Source organism: Oppia nitens, unplaced genomic scaffold (genome assembly GCF_028296485.1).
Source record: "Oppia nitens isolate AA-2021 unplaced genomic scaffold, nextdenovo-longstitch-racon4-pilon3 scaffold29_pilon_pilon_pilon, whole genome shotgun sequence".
NCBI lineage: Eukaryota > Metazoa > Arthropoda > Arachnida > Sarcoptiformes > Oppiidae > Oppia > Oppia nitens.
The window spans coordinates 45,001-70,746 of record NW_026533209.1 but is presented as its reverse complement, the minus strand read 5'-3'; the positions used below and the strand labels follow the sequence as shown (position 1 = coordinate 70,746).

The 25,746-nt window shown below is 28.1% G+C and overlaps 3 protein-coding genes across 3 annotated transcripts in view; 1 reads left to right on the top strand and 2 right to left on the bottom strand.

Moving 5' to 3' along the window:
* The first annotated feature begins 3,030 nt into the window (after positions 1 to 3,030).
* On the top strand, positions 3,031 to 5,327 carry LOC128954680 (protein RFT1 homolog). Its single transcript, XM_054300278.1, has 7 exons — positions 3,031 to 3,297; positions 3,401 to 3,486; positions 3,578 to 3,694; positions 3,785 to 4,178; positions 4,250 to 4,896; positions 4,960 to 5,083; positions 5,160 to 5,327. Exons 1-7 carry the CDS (start codon positions 3,190 to 3,192, stop codon positions 5,325 to 5,327), a joined length of 1,644 nt encoding a protein of 547 aa, XP_054156253.1. The 5' UTR covers positions 3,031 to 3,189.
* Positions 5,328 to 6,394: 1,067 nt separating this feature from the next.
* Positions 6,395 to 17,819, bottom strand: LOC128954770 (uncharacterized). Its single transcript, XM_054300369.1, has 2 exons — positions 16,872 to 17,819; positions 6,395 to 8,512 (listed from the first exon to the last, which is right to left on the bottom strand). Exons 1-2 carry the CDS (start codon positions 17,580 to 17,582, stop codon positions 6,404 to 6,406), a joined length of 2,820 nt encoding a protein of 939 aa, XP_054156344.1. The 5' UTR covers positions 17,583 to 17,819; the 3' UTR covers positions 6,395 to 6,403.
* Positions 17,820 to 24,202: 6,383 nt separating this feature from the next.
* The window catches only part of LOC128954774 (SH3 domain-containing protein Dlish-like), a 1,795-nt gene continuing 251 nt past the window's right edge, over positions 24,203 to 25,746 (bottom strand). The window contains exons 2-3 of the mRNA XM_054300373.1: positions 24,714 to 25,430; positions 24,203 to 24,649 (exon numbers count right to left, since the gene is read on the bottom strand). Of these exons, the coding sequence (XP_054156348.1) occupies positions 24,216 to 24,649; positions 24,714 to 25,430 (1,151 nt within the window). The 3' untranslated portion in view covers positions 24,203 to 24,215. The remainder of the gene's footprint in view (positions 24,650 to 24,713; positions 25,431 to 25,746) is intronic.

Sequence of the window (25,746 nt, the reverse complement as noted above, 5' to 3'; positions counted from 1 at the left end):
TTTTTTATTTAACAAAAATTATTTAATTATTTTTTCCCATAAATTTTTTCAGCCGAATAGCAAATTAAATGGACTYAAGCCGTCAATTCGGTCAAAAGTSGGTAAATYTGATACTTCATGGGAGACACGGATAACTGCTATATCGGGTGTGTCGTCAACTAAATTATAATAATATTAATAATACAATAGGAAAATAATTGACAAAAATTTTATTTTAGTTATTTATTTTTTTGATAATAAAATTCAATATTTTATAAGCAAAATGTAAAATAACTAAATAATAGTCTTAATAATAAAAAAATTATGAATACATTTTACATTTAAAATACAAATAATATTTAAATTTAATGAAAATATGTGAACCACGCCTTATATATTTATTTAAATTATATATCAATAAGATTAATGTATAAAATAATCAAATAACTTATTTTATTTATATTATAAATAATATTTTAATTATTTATTATTTTAAAACATAAAATCTCGACAATTATATTATATTAAAATACATTTTCTTTGGTGTAATTGTCGAGATTTGATGTTTTTAAATGATAAATAATTAAACTATTATTTATAACATAAATAAAAAAAWTAATTTATTTGATTATTTTGTACATTAATMTTATTGATATATGATTTAAATAAATATATAATACATTTTTACAGATATAACCAATGATATCAATGTTTGTCTYATTATTAAAATAAAAAGTTTACTTTATAATAAAAACATGTTTATAATAAATAYTGTATCTATTATTCATATATTTAATRATTTTCATTAAATTTAAATATTATTTGTATTTTAAATGTAAAATGTATTCATAATTTTTATTATTAAAGACTATTATTTAGTTATTTTACATTTTGCTTATAAAATATTGAATTTTATTATCAAAAAAAATAACTAAAATAAAATTTTTGTCAATTATTTTCCTATTATTATTAATATTATTATATTTTAGTTGACGACACACCCGATATAGCACTTATCCGTGTCTCCCATGAAGTATTAGATTTACCGACTTTTGACCGAATTGACGGCTTAAGTCCATTTAATTTGCTATTCGGCTGAAAAAATTTATGGGAATATATATATATATATTTTTTAAATAAAAAACAATAACTAATTTAATAACAACAAAACAACAACAAAAACTTACATTTAGTTTAACATTATTTTTCTTAATACTAGTTTGTCGTTTAGCCACCACTACTTGTCTTTGGTGTCTATAGTAGACAAACACTGCTATAAGACTATCAAATATTATACCAATGATTRTAAAGACTGTTATGATTATCAATAAGRTATATATGGATGTGTTGTCCGGTTTATGTAGAGTTTTATCGATGATATTATCATCACTAGTGGTGGTAGTATTAGTTGTGGTAGTGATTATCACTTGATTTGCGGTGACTTTGGTTTGATCAATGTTTGTTGAATCATTAGTGGATCCATTAGTAGATCCACTGGTATATACAGTACTTTCAATAGTWATTGTCGACAAATTTGATKGACAATKTATGGACACAAATAGTGTGGACAACAATAAGATATWTATTGAAATCATAATTCAAGTCTTTGTGATRATAATTGTAATCAATAAAAAAAATGTATATATATTTCTAAGACTTGTTTTTTTGTGTTTAAATATTTTTTGAAAATATAGTTATAAATAATTAATTGATTTATTAGTTATTTCTCGATATTAATTTAATTTGAATTATACGCGCAATCAATGCGGTAATCATTAGGTATTATTAGTTAAACATTTAAATTATTTTTTTTAATYTATTATTTAAACGAGACTTAWACTACAGTATAATTACATTTAGTTAAAACTTGATAAATCAAATTAACTATTATATAATATATAATACAAGTATCTATTGGTTTAGTTAACTAAAATAAAATATACGAATAAATTAATTAATAATTTTTTGATGTTTTTTGATCATTATTTTTATTATTATYATTGTTAACAATATCTATACCGATAATAGTTTGACTACTGATCWGATCTGACTATCAGTATTGCTATCCGACCACAACATTAGACACTWGTTGTTGTTGTTGTTGTTGTTGTAGTTGTTTGACAGATATGKCAGACTAATCAAACTAATCGGTARTTTCTAAATCGGTGTCCGTTTTTCAGACCCGAAGTTTATATAGCGTTCAGTTACTAAACTAACTTAAAGTTTAAGTATAATTTTTAACTTAAATTACTTATTGTATATTAGTATTAAAATTTATTTATAAAAAAATATTTAAATTTATTTTATTTGTTTTTTTAAATAATTAAAGTTATCAATTAAAATGATACAAAAAACAATAATTAATGTAAAATATTTAATTAGTTTTATAAACTTTATAAAAGAAAAACAATAATTTTTATTTTCTATTCTATCAATAAATTAAATGTTTATAATATTGTAAATCAGTATAAATGTTAATAAATTGATACAAATAAAGAATATTTAAATAATAATATAAATTTCAATAAAAAAATTTATTTTGTTTGTTTGTTTGTTTGTTTATTAATTAATTAAAGTTATTAATTAAATGAAACAAAAACAACAATAATTAATGAAAAATATTTTAATTAGTTTTATAAACTTTATTAATTCAAAATTAGGCGCTTTTTTGATTGTTTTTTTATTATCAACTAAAAARTACTTTACTATATATAACTATATTAATATTATTAACATATACAGYAATACACGTGTCTATTGAATGCATTGCATTATACTGTACTGTAAAAAACTGTTCGATTATATTCAAAACCATAACAATAATGGCCGCCCACTAATACACTAGTATAAGTATATGAGCGCAATATTACTGTTTTGGTGCTTAGAGGGGCGGAGTTTTTACAACATGCATARACTATATATGTTACATAGTTATTATACACACTATTWTATTTGTATGTATATATATATATTAAGTGTAATCTATGATATATCTATGTTYTTGTRTGKTGTCTATACTTRTTGTTTTGGTTTTGAATATAATATATATAGAGATAAACATAAACATTGTATATTGAATATCACATAACAGTCATTATAATCGCATTATTTAGTGGACACAAACACACGGCGTGTTTAATATGTRGTGACTCTGCCGTCATMTGACATCACTGACCATCTGTTTMTGATTAGCCGAATCTGATCTCAACAATGGYCGACAAGTCATCGCCACCGCCGCCGTCATCGTCATCCACCCGAAAACGACAATCGTCGCTACAGTTGGCCACACTGTCGGCCACCTATAACATTGCATTGCAGGTTAGTGACCACACCCGAAAAAAATRTATTGAYTACTARTGTATTCATATTGTTGTTGTTGTTGTTGTCGATGTCCRCCATCACCGCCGCCGCCGCTGAAYAGATAGCTCTACGTATTGTTACGTTTGTGGCCAACGCYGTAGTCTTGCGATACATAACCAGAGATGTGTTGGGTGTCATTAATGTCAGGTATTGTCGGCATTTGGCTGCCGTATTGGACAACAACACTGGATAACAATTGATTAACAATTTTGTGTCCATTTTTTTTAATTATTCATAGATTGCTGTTGTTRTACACAACCATTCAGTTTATTAGCCGCGAACCGTTTCGTCGGGTAAGTGTCGGCTCAACCAAATCGCACGACTGGCCACAAGTAGTCAATTTGATTAGTCTATCGTAAGTTGTCTGTCTGTCTGTCTGTCTGTGCCATTCATTTTCCAGTTATTAATCGCTATTTTTTTTATCATATGTTGTTGTTGTCCACAGAATCCCGTTGTCGATGATTTGCGGAACCGTTTTGTCACTTGTCTGGTATCATATACTAGAACGACCCGATCCAGACCTGATTGCCGACTACGGCTACGGAGTGATAGCCATATTTGTATCRGTTATTATCGAGCTGTTAGCCGAACCGCTCTAYGTTTTTGGTCAGACCAATGCYTACATCAAGTTTAAAGTTGTGGCCGACGGCATGTTTCTAACGACCCGAACGCTAKTTATGGTAGCTCTGGTGTCCAAATGGCCGCATMGAGCYGTWATYGTGTTTTCGGGCGCACAATTAACCGCATCYACGGTCTATCTGTTACTGTATTACATATACTTTATTTCGGTAGAAAARCGACCGCTTAGACTATTTCTACCGAAATCTATTGACAATAAGGTATTTAAATGTAATGTTTTTATTTATTYTTTAAAATTTATAACATTTKTTATAATCATATAATCGATTAGCCATTCGTTGATCGATCACTTGTCATAATAACCACCAGTTTCTTGAAGAATACAACACTYAAGCAGTTTCTCACAGAAGGCGARCGTTTTGTTATGACATTCTTCARTGTTATTACATTTRCCGAACAGGGAGTCTACGATGTGGTCAACAATATCGGTTCACTGCCGGCCCGACTAGTCTTCCARCAGATCGAAGAGTCGGGTTATGTATTGTTTTCGCAGAAATTGGACCGACAAAAGGCGGCCACCGATCAGCGGGACGACGATCTCCGCGARTCGGCTGTTATATTGAARAATTTTCTGAAACTAATGTCACTATTGGGTCTAACAATACTGGTGTTTGGTGTCAACTATTCYGAATTGGCTCTACTCATCTACGGTGGCCAGCGATTGGTCGGCGACGACGGACTGGCCACTGGTCTACTCCAGTGGCACTCTATCTATGTTTTATTTATAGCTGTCAACGGCATTGCCGAATGTTTTACATTTGCCTCAATGAACAGCCGACAAATGGATTCATTCAATCGCCAAATGATTAGCATATCTGTGATATTCCTCGTCAGCTCATACTTGTTGACCAATTGGTTCGGTAGTTGCGGCTTTATTATGGCCAACTGTCTCAATATGGGCTCACGTATTGTTATCAGGTATGTATGCTTTTTTGCTAACAACAATAATGTTTTAGTAATTTAATTTATTTATCATTTTAGTATAAATTTTATTAAATCCTATTACGCGAACACCAAAGCAGACGTTCCCATCAATGGATCCATTCCTCAACCGATGGTTTTGGTCTCATTTTTGTTGACATTTATCATACTTTTCATAGTTAAGGTTTGTTTTATACTTTTTTTAAATAAAATTTGTTTTATTAATACAATTATAATTTGTTTTCTATCTATAATAATAGCCTTATCTATGTTGTACTGGTTTATCGATATCATTGTTGAAAATTATTGGTTACATAACTATTGGCTTAATTTGTCTTTTAGTAAATCTTATWGTGATTTATTTAAATGAACGACAATTAGTAGAATTTATTGTCAATTTATTTAAATCAAAATCYAAGATTTTATAATAATATAATTATTATATWAATTACTGTTAAATAATTTTATTATCTATTTATATATTTTAATATTTTTAACTATTGTTAACAAAAAATTTTGTTTATTAAATGCAAGACAAATGTTTCGGTAATATATRTTATAACGTGTTGTAAAAATTGTTATTGAAATTATATTTACCRGTAATTTATTATCCTTATTATAGTATATATGATTGTAAAAATTATTACCKATAATAATAATAATAAATATACAGCTAATAAAAACTACAAAAAAACATAATAATTATAATTATCGATCAATAAAATGCTTTAAACAAATTTATTTTATTTAATAAGTAAATAATCTTAACATTTGCTGAGAAATTTGTATTCCCGAAAATAATAGTAATAATAATAATTATTATTATATAAAAAACATTACAATTAATTTTTAAAAATTAATTTGTAGTTCAATAATAAATTATTAATTTAAAAAAAAACAACTAATAAACTAATAGATATGTAAATAGATTGATAGAAATATATAGATTATGTAAGTGAGAGAAAGTTTGAAAATAMGTTTTTTTTAATATATATATAATTAAATTATTACTAAATAATTAATTATCATTTTTTTCGTTAATAATTAATACATACATAATAAAAATACAATCATTTTGTTTTTTTCATCATAAAAATAAGTTTTCATTSAAATTTATACATATTATATAATAATTATTATTATTACTACTTTTTTTGTTTTGTTTATAAATATATAATTTGTTTKTGTTTTTAAATAATATATTTWGTTTTTTTCATGTATTACTAATTTTTTKTTGTTAACTTAAAACATAATCAATTCAWTCATAATATATATATATATATTCAATTTAAATAATAATAATAATAATTAAATAATCAACTTAATTTTACAAGTAATTTAAAATACAACATTAAAATTGTTGAAACATTTTTTTTTTGGTTTATTAGGATCATTATAATTAATAATTAAAAAAAAAAACAATAAAATAATAATAAAATCCCAAACAAACAAAAAMCAAGGTTTAAGTCAACCATAAATTAGATATAATGACTGGCCATCAGAATTAGTTTTGCCATTCAAGCAGATACTCGATTTTGCCGTCGGGTCGTATACGTTGRGCCAGTATGTTRAACGACTGGTCACTGTTGTTGTTGTTGCCGACACCGCCACCGCTAACAGCGCCCGGCGAACCGCCAGTCGGCGAACTCACAAAACACTCCATTTTCGGTATCGTCTGGCCATCGGGTGTGGTGTCAATCGATGTGGCGGCGGMGGCAGCRGTSACGTCGACGACTCGTGTACTGGTCGGGTAGGAGGCGGTGGCTTCGGTTTTGCACGAGATTCTCGGTGTAGGACTAAGCGAACTGCGCGACGACAGACGACTCCTCAGTGCAATGGCTTCGTCTTCGACGTCGGCGACAAACGGATTGTTAGGKCCGTCAAAGTTTTTCGGTACGGGTATTACGGCATCCAACGAATCAATCACACTGGTAGTACCCAAACCGTTGTCCGTATCGCTGAAACAGCTRTCCTCCGAGCCGTTCATCGACGAAAACTTTGAGACTCTTTTCGCTGCCATTGTTGACGCCGACGTCGACGACAACGTATTGCTTGTYTTCAGACGTTTTGTGCTATTATTGTTGTTGTTGTTGTCGTTTGGTTTGTAGGCTCTGGTGACGACTGACAGCGTTGATGAGGCCGAGGACAACGATGACTTGTATTTGGTGAYCGGACGYACTGTTTTCGCYTTTTTCTTGGCAATGGCCGCCCGGGCGGCCGCAGCCGCAGCCATCGAATGCTGCGACGAACTGCGACTACTGCTCAAACTACTGACGGTACTGGCATTGCAACTGTTGCTACCGGTGCTCGAACTGCAGCTATTGGATCGGCCCTTCTTCTTCTTCTTMGTCGTYGTCGTCGTCGWCTTCTTAGTCATCTCACAGGCAAGTCGTTTGCCGGCAGCACTACAACTATTACTACTCTTGCCGGCCATCAAAACGGCGCTCTGACGACTATTTTGTGTGTTCAGTGCCGGATATTTGGCGGCACCCTTACGACAGGCGCCATATATGAGAGGTGTGGGCGTTGATGTGCTGTTGTTGGCGGCATTAGTGGCCGCCTTTGTAGTWGTAGTGGCTGAGGTAGTCGTCGACGTTTGGATTGTTGCCGCAATCGGTTTGTCAGTAGAAGTGGTAGCCGCATTAGTGGTAGACGCTAGACYGTCACCGCTGCCGGYTAATGGACTGGTCAGACGGTCGGCGGCGGCTGGTTTGAAGATCAATGGCTTCTCGAACGGAAACGGTATCCTCAGAGCCCATAGGCTATGCTTTTTGCGTACTTCCCGRCCATTAACAAAACGACTGGCATCCGAATTGAGGACATCGTTGATTCGGTCGCGTAGTTGACTTTCGGAYAGTTTTCGGATGTCTTCGGACATACGCATCATTGGACCATAATTTTGGACAAACGGTAGTATATCGCCGTTGAGGTCGAAAAACCGTTTTTGCTGCTGAAGTGCCAGATTGTTGATAACCAAAGCAACCATATCTGACCAATCAATGGTAATACGTTTAAYCTGTTCCCGGCCATTACTGCCCACCGAACAGACGGCACACTTRAAATTATAGTACAGATCGCCATAAAGTAAGGGCGTCTCCAATGACTGTATACACGCCTCGTGAAACCATTGCAAACAAGTCAAACACTGYAACATCTTTGACCAGTAGTTGCCRTTACCGCCACAATAGCAATACGTTTCTTCYGTATTAGTTTCATGACTGGCATCCCAGTGCAAGTCCTGCAAATCGTAGGGCAACTCTTGTTTCATATGTTTGAGTGCCCGACCGATAACRCCGTTACGTTCGGCGCCGCCGTCTTTCGTTCCCAAAGCAAATACACACAATCGACACGTCCACGGAATGTCCGGTTCSAGGATTTCGTCGCCAATACGCGGTTTGTGACACTTTTGGTGATAGCCTTGATTGCAAACATCACAGATAACTATYTCGTTYGGTGSCCTGGATCTACCGTCSCGGCACAGGGCRCACAATATGTCCGAATCGGCCATTACTGAGTCCGAACTCAATTGTTTGTGTAAGTCATCAAATCTGATCCAATAAAGTGATGAATCTTCGAATTGGATCAGACATCTCCTTCTASCAGTTATGTCGATCTAAAAAAATCGTTATAAAAAAAATATATTTTAATATATATTTACATTATATTAAATGAATTTAAATTATATATATATATATWTTTTTATTCAATAYTAYAACTTTATATAAAAGTATACYGGTATATATTGCTAAAAATAATTGTTATTATATATGATATGATATAAATATTGAAAAACTAGTGTTTAGCAAACAAACAAATACTAAACTTTTTTTAATAACTAAATTTACATAAAAATTATTTTGAAAAATTTTGAAAAAAWTAAACTCAATATATAACTTAGAAAATACTAAATATTAATTATTAATAAAAWAAATATATCATATTTTTATACTTATTATATATTTATTATAATTTAATATACATAACGACATAATTTTTTTTAWCAAAACTTTTAGTTGTATTAAATTTTCTATAAARTGTGTTTTTTTGCATGTTATGAATTTTTTTTKTTTTTTTTTGTTAATTTTATATAATTTATCTTATATTTTATATWTTTAAAAAGTATCATATTAACATATACTATTAAAATCATATAATGTTAATGATTATTAAATAATTAAAAAATAAAATAAAAWTAAGTAAAAATAATATGTAATTTCATTATGACTTATGATTATTTAAGTAAAACAAAATTATTTTTATRATTTTTTTTWAATATGTATATATATAATTATATTTGTTAWCCATTATAAATAYACAGTTKTATGTATTATTATTTTATTATTTTAATTTTTTTTTTTGATAACCATTAATTTAATATACTGTATATGTAAATACAGTATTTTACAAAATCTAACAATTTYATTAAAAAAGACAAACAAACAAATAAATACTATTCATAATAAAATGTGTGCTAAAAAATATAAAATGATTTTTAAAAACAAAATGATTTTTTTAAAGTGCCTTTAAGTYAWATAAATAATTAAGTTAAACAACATTTTTTATGCCTATGATTTATTATTATATWTTTTTTTAAAAAAAACCATTAAAATGATTATATTTCATAAAATTTATGATGATTTAACATTAACTCTTTTACTGTATATATATATATATATTTTTTAAATTATAAAAATAGGCCACATATTAACAAACACACACACAATAAATAACATAATTGATAGACAATTAATCTTACAATCATAATCTTGTTKTTAATTAATTAATTAACTAACAAAATGTTAATAATAATAATAATAATTGTGCTATTATTGTATCTCATAAAATACWGTAAAAATTCATAATATCTATTCAATAATATGTTTACTGTAAATAATATACTATTATTATTATTATTATTATTAAGTGGAAACTTTGTTTTTTATTAATTGATTATTATTATTAGCAAATAAAACAAGGCTAAATAAATAATAAAAAATAATAATAATTAATTTGAAACCCCAAAACAAACATAATTTTATTGGTGTCGATGGGGTTAACAGATATATAATTTATTTTTTATTATATATATATATAGAAAGTTAAGCCACTTATGTGATAATGTGTCACAAATAATAAATATTTATCATTTATTTTATTTATTTATTTTTGTTAATTTTATACTATGTATATGACATAACCAGAAATAAAACTTTTATATATTTTTAGTACAGTATAATAATATATTTTGTTATTGATATAATTAGGTTATTAAAATTAAGATAATTTTTWWAAAAAWAATAAATTATCWTAAATACAGTAATACAATATTTTTGTGCCAATAAATTATAATAATATAAAGGACTTAACTATTGACGACAACAACTAAACAAATAAAAAAAATTAATTYCCATAAAAAAGAGTTAAGTAATAATAATAATAATAGTATTTATAATTATAATAATGTARTATAAGTCATATAATATAMAAAATAACTGTATATTAATCGTTAAAATGAGATAACAATTTTTTTCTTTAAAAATTCATTAGATGTATACATAAAAAAATTATAATTATCATTAATATGAAAAAAAACATTTAAACAAATTGGGGGAAAAAATATTTTGCATATAAATCATAAGATATTAATTCCAAAAATATTTTAGCAACAAAAAAATGAAAAATATTTTTTGATAAAATTTTTGATTAATTTGTCGTYAAATTTAGTGTCGTTTTTTATTTGGCAAAAAAATWAGTTATTATCCATTTTATAAAAAAAGGGGAAATATATAYAMATATATATATATATATATATATATATATATATATATATATATAATAAACACGATCGTGATTTGTAAAATAAGTAATTTCAATGAGAAAACTAAATAATTAATATAAATATATATATTTAATAAAAAATTAATTTTTTTTAATTGAAAAATACAGTTAAAAAAGTATATTTATTTAAAAATATACGCCAAAAGAAATGTTTAAATTATATTTTATTCAAAAACAAAAAAAATAAATAAATAATTCAATAATAAATTATCACAACGATTAATATCAGACAATATTATTAACTAATAGCTAACATATTTTATCATTAAAAACCTACACCCCATACACTCACACACACACACACACACACACTCATACACACACACACACACACACACACACACACACACACACACACACACACACACACACACACACACACACACACACACACACAYTAGACAACAATCTATCTAAAAATATATATAGTTTTTTTATAATCATGTATTTTAATCAACAACAAAAAAATAGCTATGAATTTACTTTTAGTATAGCGCCGTCTCTTATATAGTAAACACTTATCAATCAAACAAAAAACTAGAAAATGCTATCAAAAATTATTTATTTTTAAAAAATAAAACAATTATTCATAAAATTAGATGATTTTCGTGAGAGAGAGAGAGAGAGAGAGAGAGAGATCCAAAAAACATGAGATTAGTGGCAATCATTGATTAGTAACGCTTAGGGTTTTGAACCGGAATTTTCATAATAATAATAATAATAATAATAATAATAATAATAATAATAATAATAATAATAATAATAATAATAATAATAATAATAATAATAATAATAATAATAATAATAATAATAATAATAATAAAAAGGAGGCACAGTGGTGTAGTGGTTAGTGTGTAGGGCTATGTAGTGTAATGGAGAGTAAGATCTATAGTTCGAGCCCCGATGTGGTAAAGCAATTTTTCTGAGAAAAAAAATTGTTTTAACTGTGCTTCCCGTCCCTGCCCAACCAACGCTGTTTAGGACGGCCAACTTAAGTAGTATGGGGAAAGCGGGGTGCTAAGTGAGGACGAGTTTCTGCCCGACCCCGGGTATCGGTACTTCGGTATCGGTACCCACCTGGGGGTACCCGCAAGGGTGCCCCCACCCGGGGGTGCCAGTAAAAAGGTGCCCCCACCCCGAAGAGACGTCCGCAAGGATGTCTCTTCACCCTTCGAGTAGTTACTCGTCCTCACACGCAATGGCCACTTTTGTTTCAAAAAATAAAAAATCCTATTTCAACAAACACATGTTAGTGGTGAGAAATGGGTGGCAATAGACACATGTTAGTGTTGAGCTTATTCTAGGGACTGGGACCCCGTAAAAAGGCCAAAAACAAATATATATATAATTATGATTACACGTAGTCGAAGAAATAACGGGGGGTGTTCGGGAGGTACCCTCTCAAATAAATCCCGCGTTCAGCAGGTAGGCATTGACTGCAGTTCGTTAAGTATGCATCATATCCCACGCAGTGATGTGCTATGCGGGCAAAGCTGTGATGTAATGCGACCGCAGACTAGTCAACAAAATCAGACTAACCTCCAAAATGTTTCAGTTCAAGCTGGTTCTCAGCGACAACTGACCAATTTGGTTGAAAAATCGCAAAAGCGCATGAAATGGACACATGAGATGAATACCTTGATAATGCGCGAATACTACAGATCAACTCGACTCGAAACAAATATGACTGATTACAGAAACCAAATTTACTTAGCATTCAAACAGAAATATCCAGAACTAAATGTAACGGAACAAAGGATTGCAGACCAGCGGCGATTCTTAGCAAAGAATAATAAAATATCCCCAATAGAATTACAAGAAATCAAACAGCAAGTGGCACATGAACTATCATTAAATGAAACAACTGAATTAAATACCACAGTAGAAGTAGTGCCAGAAATGGAAGAGACACCTACAACAACAGATAACAGAATCAATACAAATGATGAAATAAATAGAATAACAGCAGAAAATGAACTAAAAACTTCTTTAGAACAATATAAAGACTTTGAAATAGAACTCAGACCTAAGTTACCAAAAATAAAAAGTGGCGTAAAAACAAGATCTACAATAATAACAATTAATGATATACTTAAAGATTACATCGAAGATAACATGTCGTTGAGCACAATTAATACAATAACATACTGTGCAGCAGTAGCAGTATCGAGACTCTTAGGCTACAAAATACAACACATGTCAACTACAAAACTAAATCAAGAAAATATAATACCTAAATGGCAAAAGCGAATAGAGACACGTATAGAAGGGAAAAGACAAGTAATAGGAAGAATAACGCAAGTGTTAAATGGAAACAAATCAAAAAGACTTAACCAATCATTAAAAGATATATACCGATTATTACAGACAAAACCTGGAAAACCTGAATTTGAAGCTATTATCCGGAATTACAACGACACATTAAAACAAACAGTTCAAGCACTATCACAAAGAATCAGAAGATATAAACAACAAAGCGAAAGACGAAAGCAAAATACAATGTTCTATAATAACGAAAAAATGTTCTATAGAAATCAAAACAAAATAAATTCAAGCAATATTAACCATACACCACAAATAGATGAAATAGAAAACTACTGGAAAGAAATCTGGAGCAACCCAAAGGAATATAAAGAATCTAATTGGATAAATGATATTGAAGATGAAAATAAAGAAATACCACCTATGACTTCAGTAAATATAATTAAAGATGACTTAACCGAAGCCCTCAAGAAATCCCACAATTGGAAAAGCCCAGGACAAGACAAAATACAAAACTTCTGGTACAAACACTTTACAACAGTACATCAACCAATGGCAATAGCAATGGATAAAATAATAAAAACAGGACAAACCGATGACTTCCTCACTTCCGGAATAACATATCTACTCCCAAAAACAGAAAATACATCAGATCCCAGCAAATATAGACCCATCACTTGCCTAACAACAATGTATAAAATCCTAACATCCATAATATCAACAAAAATATATAATCATTTAAGTAACAACAACATAATAGCTGAAGAACAAAAAGGCTGTATAAAACACTCAATGGGCTGTAAAGAGCAATTAACAATAGACAATATTATAACAATAAGAGCTCGTCAAAAACATAGAAATCTTGAAATGGCATACATAGACTATAAGAAAGCATTCGATTCAGTCCCACATAAATGGTTATTAAGAGTGTTAAAACTATATAAAATTGACAACACACTGATAAACACATTAGAAAATATGATGAAAAAATGGAAAACTAAATTGTGTGTCAATACTAATAATGAAACAAAAATAAGTACAGAAATCAAAATAAATAGAGGAATATTTCAAGGAGATTCACTCAGTCCTCTGTGGTTCTGCTTAGCCATAAACCCACTGTCATCACTACTTAAAAAGCTAAAAGGCGTAAATCTAAAATCAAGTGATACAAAATATAATCTAACACATCTACTATATATGGACGACTTAAAACTATACGCCGAAAAAGAATCTGATTTAAATGCAATGTTAAAAACAACAGAAACTTTCTCCAATGATATAAATATGGAATTTGGATTAGATAAATGTGCTATAATGAAACTGAAAAGAGGAGTCTATTCTGAAAGAAATCAATACGAAACTGAAAATGGATATATAAAGGCACTAGAAAATGGAGATATATATAAGTACTTAGGAATTAAGCAAATGCATAAATCTAAAATGACAGAAGTTAAAGAAGAAATAAAGAAAACATTAAACCAAAGAATAATAAAAATACTAAAATCTCAACTAAACTCAAACAACAAATTCAAAGCAATAAACACTTGGGCTATACCTGTACTGACATACTCGTTCGGAATAATAAAATGGAGTAAAACAGAACTTGAGACAATTGAAAGACATATAAGGCGACAACTTACAATGTTTGGACTACACCACCCTAGAAGTTCTGTAGCACGACTATGTGTTAGTAGAAAACATGGGGGTAGAGGGTTACTAAACATTGTAAGCCTTGAAGCCAAACAGCGAGAATTGCTGAGAAAATACCATCAACAAAAATGCAATGTCTCAGAGCTCCACAAAATAACATCAACACTCGATTACAACTACACACCTCTAAATCTCAGCAATAATGAACATCAAATAGAAATACAAAATGAAAAAGAGAGGATTAACACATGGGCCTCAAAAGAACTTCACGGAAGATACCGGGCAGAACTCAACCAAACACACGTAGACGAAGAAATGTCTACAAAATGGTTGAAGTACGCCGGTCTTCATGGAGAGACAGAGGGGTTCATGATGGCAATACAAGATCGAGTGATTCCGACACGAAACCATCAGAAATACATCCAAAAGCTAAATATACCAACAGACAAGTGCAGGATGTGTCATATGGAGTCCGAAACAATAGAACATATACTAAATGGGTGTAAAGTACTCACAAACACCGAGTACCTAAGCCGTCACAACCAAGTAGCCAAAATCATACATCAGGAATTGGCAATAAGATTCGGACTAATCAAAGAACCATTACCATACTATAGATACGAGCCACAAAGTGTAATGGAAAGCAACAGAGCCAAGCTCTACTGGGATAAAGAAATAAGAACAGATAAAACTGTGGCCCACAACCGCCCAGATATAGTACTAGTAGACAAACATCAAGATAAGGCGTACATAATAGACATAGCGGTCCCACTAACACACAAACTACAGGACACGCATAGTGAGAAACGCCGAAAATATACAGACTTGGCCTATGAGATCAATAAGATGTGGCGCATTAAGAAAGTTGAAATCATACCTATAATCCTGTCATCAATGGCCGTAATACCGAAAAATCTGGCCCTAAGTTTGGAATCACTGGAAATCAGAAAAACTAAGATCTATGAAATGCAAAAAGCAGTGATACTTCAGAGTTGTAGAACAGTAAGAAAAGTACTAGACTTGAGTTGAGTCTAACCAGTCGTGTCTCTGCCACCAAAAGTGGCCGACACAACTGTGATCACACCGGAACAACCGTGATATACAAAAATAATAATAATGGATATTATTATTAATGTAATGTAAAGTGTTTTTAACTATTATTTTAACTAAAAATAAAACAAATTCAGTTCATATGAAAAAAAAGTTGTTATCGTAACTGATTTAGTACTAAAATACAACAGTATATCTCCAACTAWWATATATTAATAGTATATAATAAATTCAATAAAGTTTAAAATTACATATTAAACTCAAGTGTTTTTATTATTATATACATTTACTTATAATAAATTTAATACAGTATTATACTGTATATACCGGCATAAAATTTAATGTATGTGTGTGTGTGTGTGTGTGTGTGTGTGTTTGCATATGTTAWACAAATTATTAGACAACTCATGTTATATAATAGCTTTTAACTAATATTTCATTTAAAAATATATTAAATTATCATTTTTATTATGTTGCTGTAAATTTGTTGTTAACACAAAACATATAGTTTATATTATATATACCGTACAAAAAATTATAAGTAATTGTAAAATCAATTTATCGATAAAATAAATATGAAATTAGTGAAGAAAAAAATWAAAAAATTATTTACACACATATATACTGTAAAAAYATATCATTATGAAAATATATGAAAATAATAATAAATTCATCAATGATTATCATAAATAAATAAACAAATAAATAAATATTAATATACAYACATACATAGGGTATCWCTGATTCATTTARTRTTAATAATCAGATAATAYTTATAATTTTTWWTTTTAAAAACTAAAATAAAAATTTGTAGACATCAAATAAACATCACAAATTGCATACATTATTAATAATAATAATAAATYACACTTAAAATAGATTTTGTTTTATATCACTCCAACAAAAAAAATTAATGTATTTTTTTTTTAATTATTATCAGAGATAGAGTTAAACAACATATGGTTATTATTATTATTATTATTATACCAATAGTTAAATTGATCGACAATATGTGGAAAGGGATTGATTGTATGGATGTATAGATAGTTAGGAATCCTATCCTAACTTAGGATATACTGGGGGATTAGTCATAGACTATACGTAGGTATCGGTGTGTTGGGGGTGGAGGTAGGGGTAGGGGAAGGGGAAAGGTGTGGGATGAGAGGACAGACCTGAACAATGAGACCCATATAGAAGAGACCGTCCGTCCAGCGCGACATCACTGTCGACCCAATGAACATCCATTTKGGTTTAAAATACTTTTTATTATTATTAKTAGTAATATTATTGCAGTCATCGATATCTTTGACAACATTATTATTATCATCAAAATCTTCTTCKTCGTCGTCGTCATCATCGACAACAAGATTKTTGTTACTTATCATTACTTCCGTCTGATTTGAATCATCCGTATGAATGGCATCGCAATCGATGACCAATCGTTTATCATTATTAATATCGACGACAGTGTCGGCGATAGCATCGGCGGACACAACTACCGCTRTACTACTACTGTCCATCACATTGTCGTCGTCGTCGCCGTCATAGCCGCCGTCATAGCCAATACTGGCGTGCGATGACGACACTGTAGTTCCAGCCGACGATGGCGGCGGACTTTCGGTAAAACTGTCGCCACATTCGACGCAAACCGATTTTTCGGCCACAACCTCATCATTATCACCAATACTACCACTACCGCCATCACCACTACCACCGACTACAGTGGTAATCGTGTCTTTTATATCACAATTATCATCATCATTGACTTCATCATTCATATCACAATTTACTTGACTGGCGATTCCAGTATTAGCAGAATCGGTCGGTGCCAGCGATACCGCTGCTGCTGYTGAGGAGGAGGTAGGCGTACATACTGTTACCATATTATCAYTGACAACCTCATCGACAACAATAACCTCTTCATCATCGTCTTCCTCCTCATCCTCCTCCAGCTCCTCATTGTTATTGTTGTCATCTATTGCCGGTTCCTTATCTATAGATTCTTGTTCATCATCATCATCATCATCAACTACCACCGGTTCCTCGACAACAASATCRTCATCAACAACACAAATAGATGATAAYTGATTAGATTGTTCATCATTATCATCATCACCAACACTGGTKRGGATGACTTTWTCMTGTTGTTCATCATCATCATTGACATCGACACTACCAGTGATTGACAGCARTGGTGGTGGTKKTGGTGGTGATGGTGGAGTTGCCGGCAAATCAATTGCTGGACAATCGTTGTTATTAACAATTGCTAGACTATCGAGAATAACGGTACCGGTGCTGATGGCRGTAATCGCCTGTTCCTCAACACTATCGGTATCGTTAGTATCCGTATTAACAGACATTCACACACAAAAMMAWTTTCAGTTTAACAAACAATTATTAAAACAAAAATATAATATAAATGTTTTTTTTGTGGACTTTAMAACAAGCAAAAAWTCASGGATTCATTGATTCAATTTAATTATAAATATATATATATTATACTAATATATATATATATTTAAATAGGAATTCACACAATGATATCCAACACACACAACATATTTGTAGAGAATTATTATTATTTTATCAAAAATTTATTCAAACAATTATTTWTTCAAAAATAATTATTTAAAAAAAAAATCCATTAATTTGTTTCATTTTTCCATAACATTTGATTATTTAATTTTTATATATATATATATAAAAACTAAATAACATTTTTCATTTATATTTATCAACCAATTTTTTTTCTGCCGACAAATGCGTCACAATATTAAACTGTTTTTTATAGTTAACAACGAGTGACACTATAGTCGACAACAAACACACATATATTACACAATTTATATATATATATATAATATATTATTATTATTATTATATACAAACAAAACAGAAAAACTATATATAAATTTCTATATACTGTATGTATGTGTATATATATATATATACGKTAGGAAATCAATGTTTATTATACCCATCGACTATATAGACGATGCTCTCTCTCTCTCTCTCTCTCTAAACTTAAAACACATTATTATATTGCATATAATCAGACACAATATCTTTTGCTATATATATATATATATYGCATATTACGGTATATTTCTCTCTCTCTCTCTCTCTGATATAATCTCTTATAYGGCATAWACATACATAACATAATACAAGAAAACATATGACTTGAGAGAGACTGTGTGTATCAGTGAGAGAGAGAGAGAGAGAGAGAGAGAGAGAGAGAGAGAGAGAGAGAGAGAGATTCTTTCGGAGTTTGCTCTCTTCTCACAACTCTTTTGGCAATACTATTGTAAAAACTAATAGTAATTTTTATTTTAAATTTATTTTAAATTTATATATATATATATATATCTCTCTTTCAATTTTCAAACTATACTTTTTTTATATATATATATATACAATGAGTTGCATAACAACACAACAGCAACACTACTACTATATATAGATATATTTGAAAAAAATGAAAAAACTAAATAAAATAAAAATCTAAAATAAAATCACTGTGTTTTTTGATGTATGTGTGAGATAAAACCTGGCAAAATAATTATAATTTTGATGTCAAAGCAATATATATTTTATATACAGTCTCTCTCTCTCTCTCTCTCTCTCTCTCTCTCTCTCTCTCTCTCTCTCTCTCTCTCTCATTCAAAATATAATAATTATTATAATACAAGTGGAAATAGTTRGTAGTGTATAACGAGTTATATATCATAGACTACTATTACTATCATTACTACTACTACTACAGGTATATCTCAAACAAGTTTTTTTTWAAAAAAAAAATTATTATTAATATACAAACAAATCTTATTGTATTGTTGTTTGAGTTGAGTGTTTCAAATCTCTCTCTCTCTCTCTCTCTCTCTYTCTTTCTTTAACTTATTTAAAGATATTATATATTATATACATACACACACACAAACATGCAAAAAATATTAGTAGTAGTTGTAGTAATAGTAATTTAACTCATTTTTTTCATATYCAAAAWAAATCAACTAAAAAGATATGCTGACTGCAACCCCCCTGTCATGCATTCAATGTATTCAACCCTTGCATTACTGAACACAAAGTGAAAACTTTTTAGTGTATATTTTATTTGAGATTAAAAAAAATTATATTATTTTTTGTTTCTGTCATTCACTTTTACATTACACAACACACAACATACACACATACACACACACACATACATACATACATACACACACACATACATACACATACATACACACATACATACACACATACATACACACACATACATACACACACACACATACACACACACACACAAGTGTTGACTCTTTTAGTTWTTTTTATTTAAAATAAAGTTACTTAAAGATTATATACAATAAAAATATAAAAATGTTATGCATTTTAGTTTCATTTTATTTTTKKTTGTTTGTGTTGTTGGCAAATCACATACACAATAATTGTATAGATAATCAACAAAATAAAATAAATATAAAACTCATCTCATGGTAGGTATAACCTGCACATCATTTTTTYTAAAAAAAAACWTTACTTAAAGCAGCCTATGGTGTGTACAGAAAAAATAAAATTTTTATATAAAAATCATGGGATGGGTTAGTACCTGATAACACAAAAAAGGGTTGGCATTGAAGTGCACTGCAATTTACTTTATAGATAAAGTTTTTTTCAACCTTTCTCTCTCTCTCTCTCTCTCTCTTTGYATTCAATTGCGATGAGGGGGTAAAAAATTGAAGTAGAGGGGGTAATCAATTGCTAAATAAACTAAAATTTGAATTGTCCATGTATTTAAAAAATAATCACTTTTTATTTTATTTATATAACTTTATACATGTATATATATACAGTATTAAACACTTATGTATTATATATATATATCTGTAAATATATTGTAGCCTAATGTGAATTTAATGATATAATTTTTTTTTATTAGACTAGAAATAAAACATAATAACGTATATTTAATTATTATATTATTTTTGTTTATTTGTATATTTTTAAAAAATAAATATAAACTTTCTAAGACACACTACTGTATGAAACAATATTGTTAATAAAAATCAATAAAATAATATACAGTATATTATAAATTTATATATATAWGTATATATATGCATAGTTGCATAAAACATATTTTTATCAAAAAATAAAAATCAACTTAAAAACTTGCTATATATTTAACCTTCAAAAAAATCTATATAACTTATAAATATATTGAAAAAACAATTTTTTGCAATTATTATTATTATTATTACTTTATGTACTTATATATATAAAAAAAATTAAAATAATATTATTATAAAAACCCGTATGTATTAGTTATTTATTGGCGCCAAATATTATTATTATTATATAAAATATACTGAWTATATAGAAAATGCGGTTTAAATTTCAAACCAAACAACAAAATAATGAAATATAATAATAATATATATATATATATATATATAATTTATATATATATTGATTAAATAAATAAATAATATATTACTCACAAATTAAAATAATAATTACTTAAAAAAATTAAACAAAAAAATATATATATATATATATATATACTTCWAATGTTATATAAACATTAAAATTTTTGTATAATCATTATTATTTAGCACAAAAAAAATCAAAYTGTGTTTTTATTTMAAGTATAATACTTTTATATATGTATAATATTTTTAGTAAATTGCATTATAATGTAATATATATTAGGTATATAATAGTAGGTATACTAYAGTATAATAGATATCATATATTAAAATTATAGATAATATATATTTAATTATTATAAAATAATAATTTAAATTTAAAAATAAATATCGTAACTTACCTATCATATTTTTGTTGTGGACATCATAAACAATTATATATATATATATATTTATTAAAAATATTTTATGTAATTATTAATTATTAATTATGGTTGTAATCGATAGACAATGTTATTCAATATATTAGATGATAATATATATATATATATAATTATAATCACTAAATACAAACAAWTWATAATAATATATTTCAATATTATATAAACATTTTTTGTTGTTGAAATAGTTAAGTATATATATTAAGTATATTATTAATATAATAATAATTAATAATAATTATTAATAATAATAAAATGTTTCATTGAATTATAAATTAAAACACATTATAAATTATTTCACACACACATGCATGTTAAAAAAATTGTTTTTAATTAATTTTAAAAATTAAATTTTTATATTATATATATCACACWATATATATTAAAAAAAAAAAGTTTACTACTATTAAATAATTTAAGTTAATAACGATTTAATAATAATTATTATTATTGTTTATATACACACTGTWTGTGTGTAAAAAAATTTATTGTCAAAAATACATACAACATATAAACTGTATATTATGTATAAAACAAGTGCTCACACATACAGTATAAACACATACACACACACACACACACATCAAGTGCCGCCAAATTTGCATTGAGGCCAATGACTCTGTTATATACACTACATATACATGGCTTATGTATGTATGGGTGAGTACTGTGTGTGTGTGTGTGAGTAGTAAAGTCARTGAGCACTGGTATGTTGGGCTGTCCATAGATGTTACCACTGGTTGTGATAAGTGTGTGATACATTATATATTATATATATTATATATATTATATATGTATATATTATATAAGTTATTTAATTTAGTAATAAATTTCAGTATACATACTAATAATTATGTTTTTTTTATATTATCACTATTATGTAAAAATATTARTGTTATATAAAAATGGGAATTAAAAAAATAATTTATSTAGATTCTACCATGATAATATTCTTTAAWWWTTTAATTAATTAAAAATCACTAATAACTGTATATATATTATATACAGAATCATCTAGTACAATTTTGGATGCTTATTTTAAATAATTTCTATCCATAYAATTATATCAATAGTAAATTATCGATTATTTAAAAATATAATAATTTTMTAATTATCAATATTTAAATACAATATATTAAACAATGTATATTATAATAAATACRTATATCTAAGTGTATAAATAATTTGATATATTTTTTTAGTTTATAAAGTATATTGTTTTTTATTACTAACTTATTATATTAAATATCAATATWATTATGAATTATAACTAATTAWATATTYTGTAATATATATACTTTTATATAATGTTTCTGTATATATATATTATCAATATATAATATAATTAWTATATAATTAACAATYTATTTTAAATTTTTAAAATCATATGCTAATTAAAATGTGTAAATACTTTTATGGTTTAATATGTTTTTTTWAAACACACACACCCACTCACTCACATATTTACGGCTAATTRCTAATTGACTAYTAATTTTAAGTATASTTTCAAAATAGACAACCAATAAAAATAAATATTTTAAATTTTAAGCYCAAATTGTGTATAATATATTTATTTTTTTCAATATGAAATTCTCAATACATTTATAATACATATTAATATATATATACTGATATATATATATATATATATATATATATATATATATATGCTATTTATGTAARAATTTTCGTTCATATAATATCTAATATATTGATTTATAATTATAACCAAAATATATATATATATATAATTATTTCTATTTGTAATAATATTATTCAAATATTATGTTTATTCATCTCATTTGTTAAATGAAAATAATATATTCAATATATATTTATTATAAWTGTTTACTTASAGTACAAGTTAGTACAGTATTATTATTATGTCAATATTATTAGTAATAATATTTTTTTATTTAAATAAGAAAMAAAATTTTTTTTAATAGAATATTATTTTTTTAAAACTAAATAATTWAAAAATAAATATTCAGTTATTAATGTTATATAAATAAATTAATAATAAAATAAAAATTTTTCTAAACAAATATATTCTAATTGTTAATTAATTACTGATAGTATAATTTAAATAAATTTATTACAACAACAAAAATACAATAAATGTTATTAAAAAAATTTAATTAAATTTAAATAATTGCTTTTTTAGCAATACAATTAATGCACACTAACACACATTATAAAGTAAATTATTAAATATAGAGATATATATATATTTACAGTATAWCTTAAATAATAATWATWATTWATATGAGTTTTATATATTTATAAAAACAATATATTTACATAATTAAAATTAATTAAATATAAATACAATATATATTTTTTATATAATTAATTTATYAAATKGCAATTAAATTTCTAAAAAAAACTTTTAATGACATTTTTATGGCTRAATAACAAATTTAACAACAAATWAAAAAATAAGTCAATTAAATATTTTTATACAGAGTATATAATTTATTTATATATATTTTAATTTATATAAAGACTAAAAAAATGTCAATTTTTTTATTTATATATATTTTAATTTATATAAAGACTAAAAAAATGTCAATTTTTTTTAAATAAAAAAATAACTTATAATTATTATWATTATAATACATATAATCCATGTTTTTTATTACTTCTATAGCGATGTCATGGCTGGTGGCCGGGCATAGGCTTTCGGTATGAAACCGTATTTACGAAGTTTCGGTGCGTACGCCCACAGCCAACCGTCCACATTCTGGGCATTCAGGTCGGCGTATACCCAATCGCCGCGCCTTACGGACAGATCGTCGCTGGCCTGTGCCTTATAGTCGTATAACATGACCAGTTCGGTGCCGTGAAACCGCATTTCAGTGTTGTTGGCGCCGCCGCCACCGACGCCGCCAACAGTTGTCGGTTCGGTGCCGGCACCGGTAGCACTGGCCGTTGTAGATCCATTGCCGCCGCCACCAACACCACCACCGCCGCCATTCATCAAGCCATTGGTGACGACGACACCATTATTAACAATATTATTGTTGGTGCCATTGGTGGCTGAGGTGGACGTGGAGTTTGATTCGGCATTAGTATGACCTGTCAATTGTGCGATTAGTTATACTAAATATATATATACAGTATATTAAATAAAAATTTATACCCAAATTGTGTATCATATCGGCTGAACAAACAAAACCCGACGGTATGAAACCTTCCTGTCCGTCGCACCTGACAATCCAATACCAGTCCGGGTCATCCTTGTTGAGCACTGTTACAAATTCGCCCCTTTCCACACTGACATCGTTTTCATCCCGGGCTATAAACGTATATAAAACTATGTAACGACCGGCCGGATCCTTGAAAAACGGATGCACTTCGATGACACCACCGGCAACACCACCACCACCGCCAATGGTTCCGCTGCCGCTGCCGATAACCGAACCGGTATTGGCCAGTAGCTGACCGTGATATGACTCGAACTCCGACTGATTGGCCGTACTTTTGGCCGTCGATGACAGCTGATCGCCGTATTCGTAATCGCCGGCCAAACTTCTGGGTATTTTCTTATGTTTGACAGCCATACCGGCCAAATGGCTGTCAACTGGCGCACAGTACGAATGTGGTATAAAACCTTCGGTATTGGTTTCGGCTGCGATTACATAGACCCAGTCGTTTTCCTGGTAGAGTACATTGACTAACTGTCCCCGACGTACATCCAGTTCATCATCGACACAGGCCTGAAAATCGTGGAGTACTACCATTTTGGAGTCGGGCGACAGGCCGTGCTCTTTCTCGATGCCCACCCGTACCAGTGTTTCGATGGACGCACTGCCCGTTATCCGGCCAATGCTCGGCGGTATCGGTATCTTATCGTTTTCTATATATTTTGTTGTTGTAATTAAATTATTATTATTATTATTATAATTACCGTAGTATTTGTTAGTGTGATAAATAATAATTATATTTTTAAATATATATATATATAAAGTGATACTGCAGTATAAACCTAATACAACTATTATTTTTGTTTAAATATTATAATTTACTACATAAATAATACTGTATTAATAACAAGTATAGTAAAGTATATTATTTTACCTAAAATATTAGATTTATATAATAATAATAATAATAATTAAATGTATTTATATTTCATTAAACTCTATGAAACTATATGAAAGTGTATATCATAT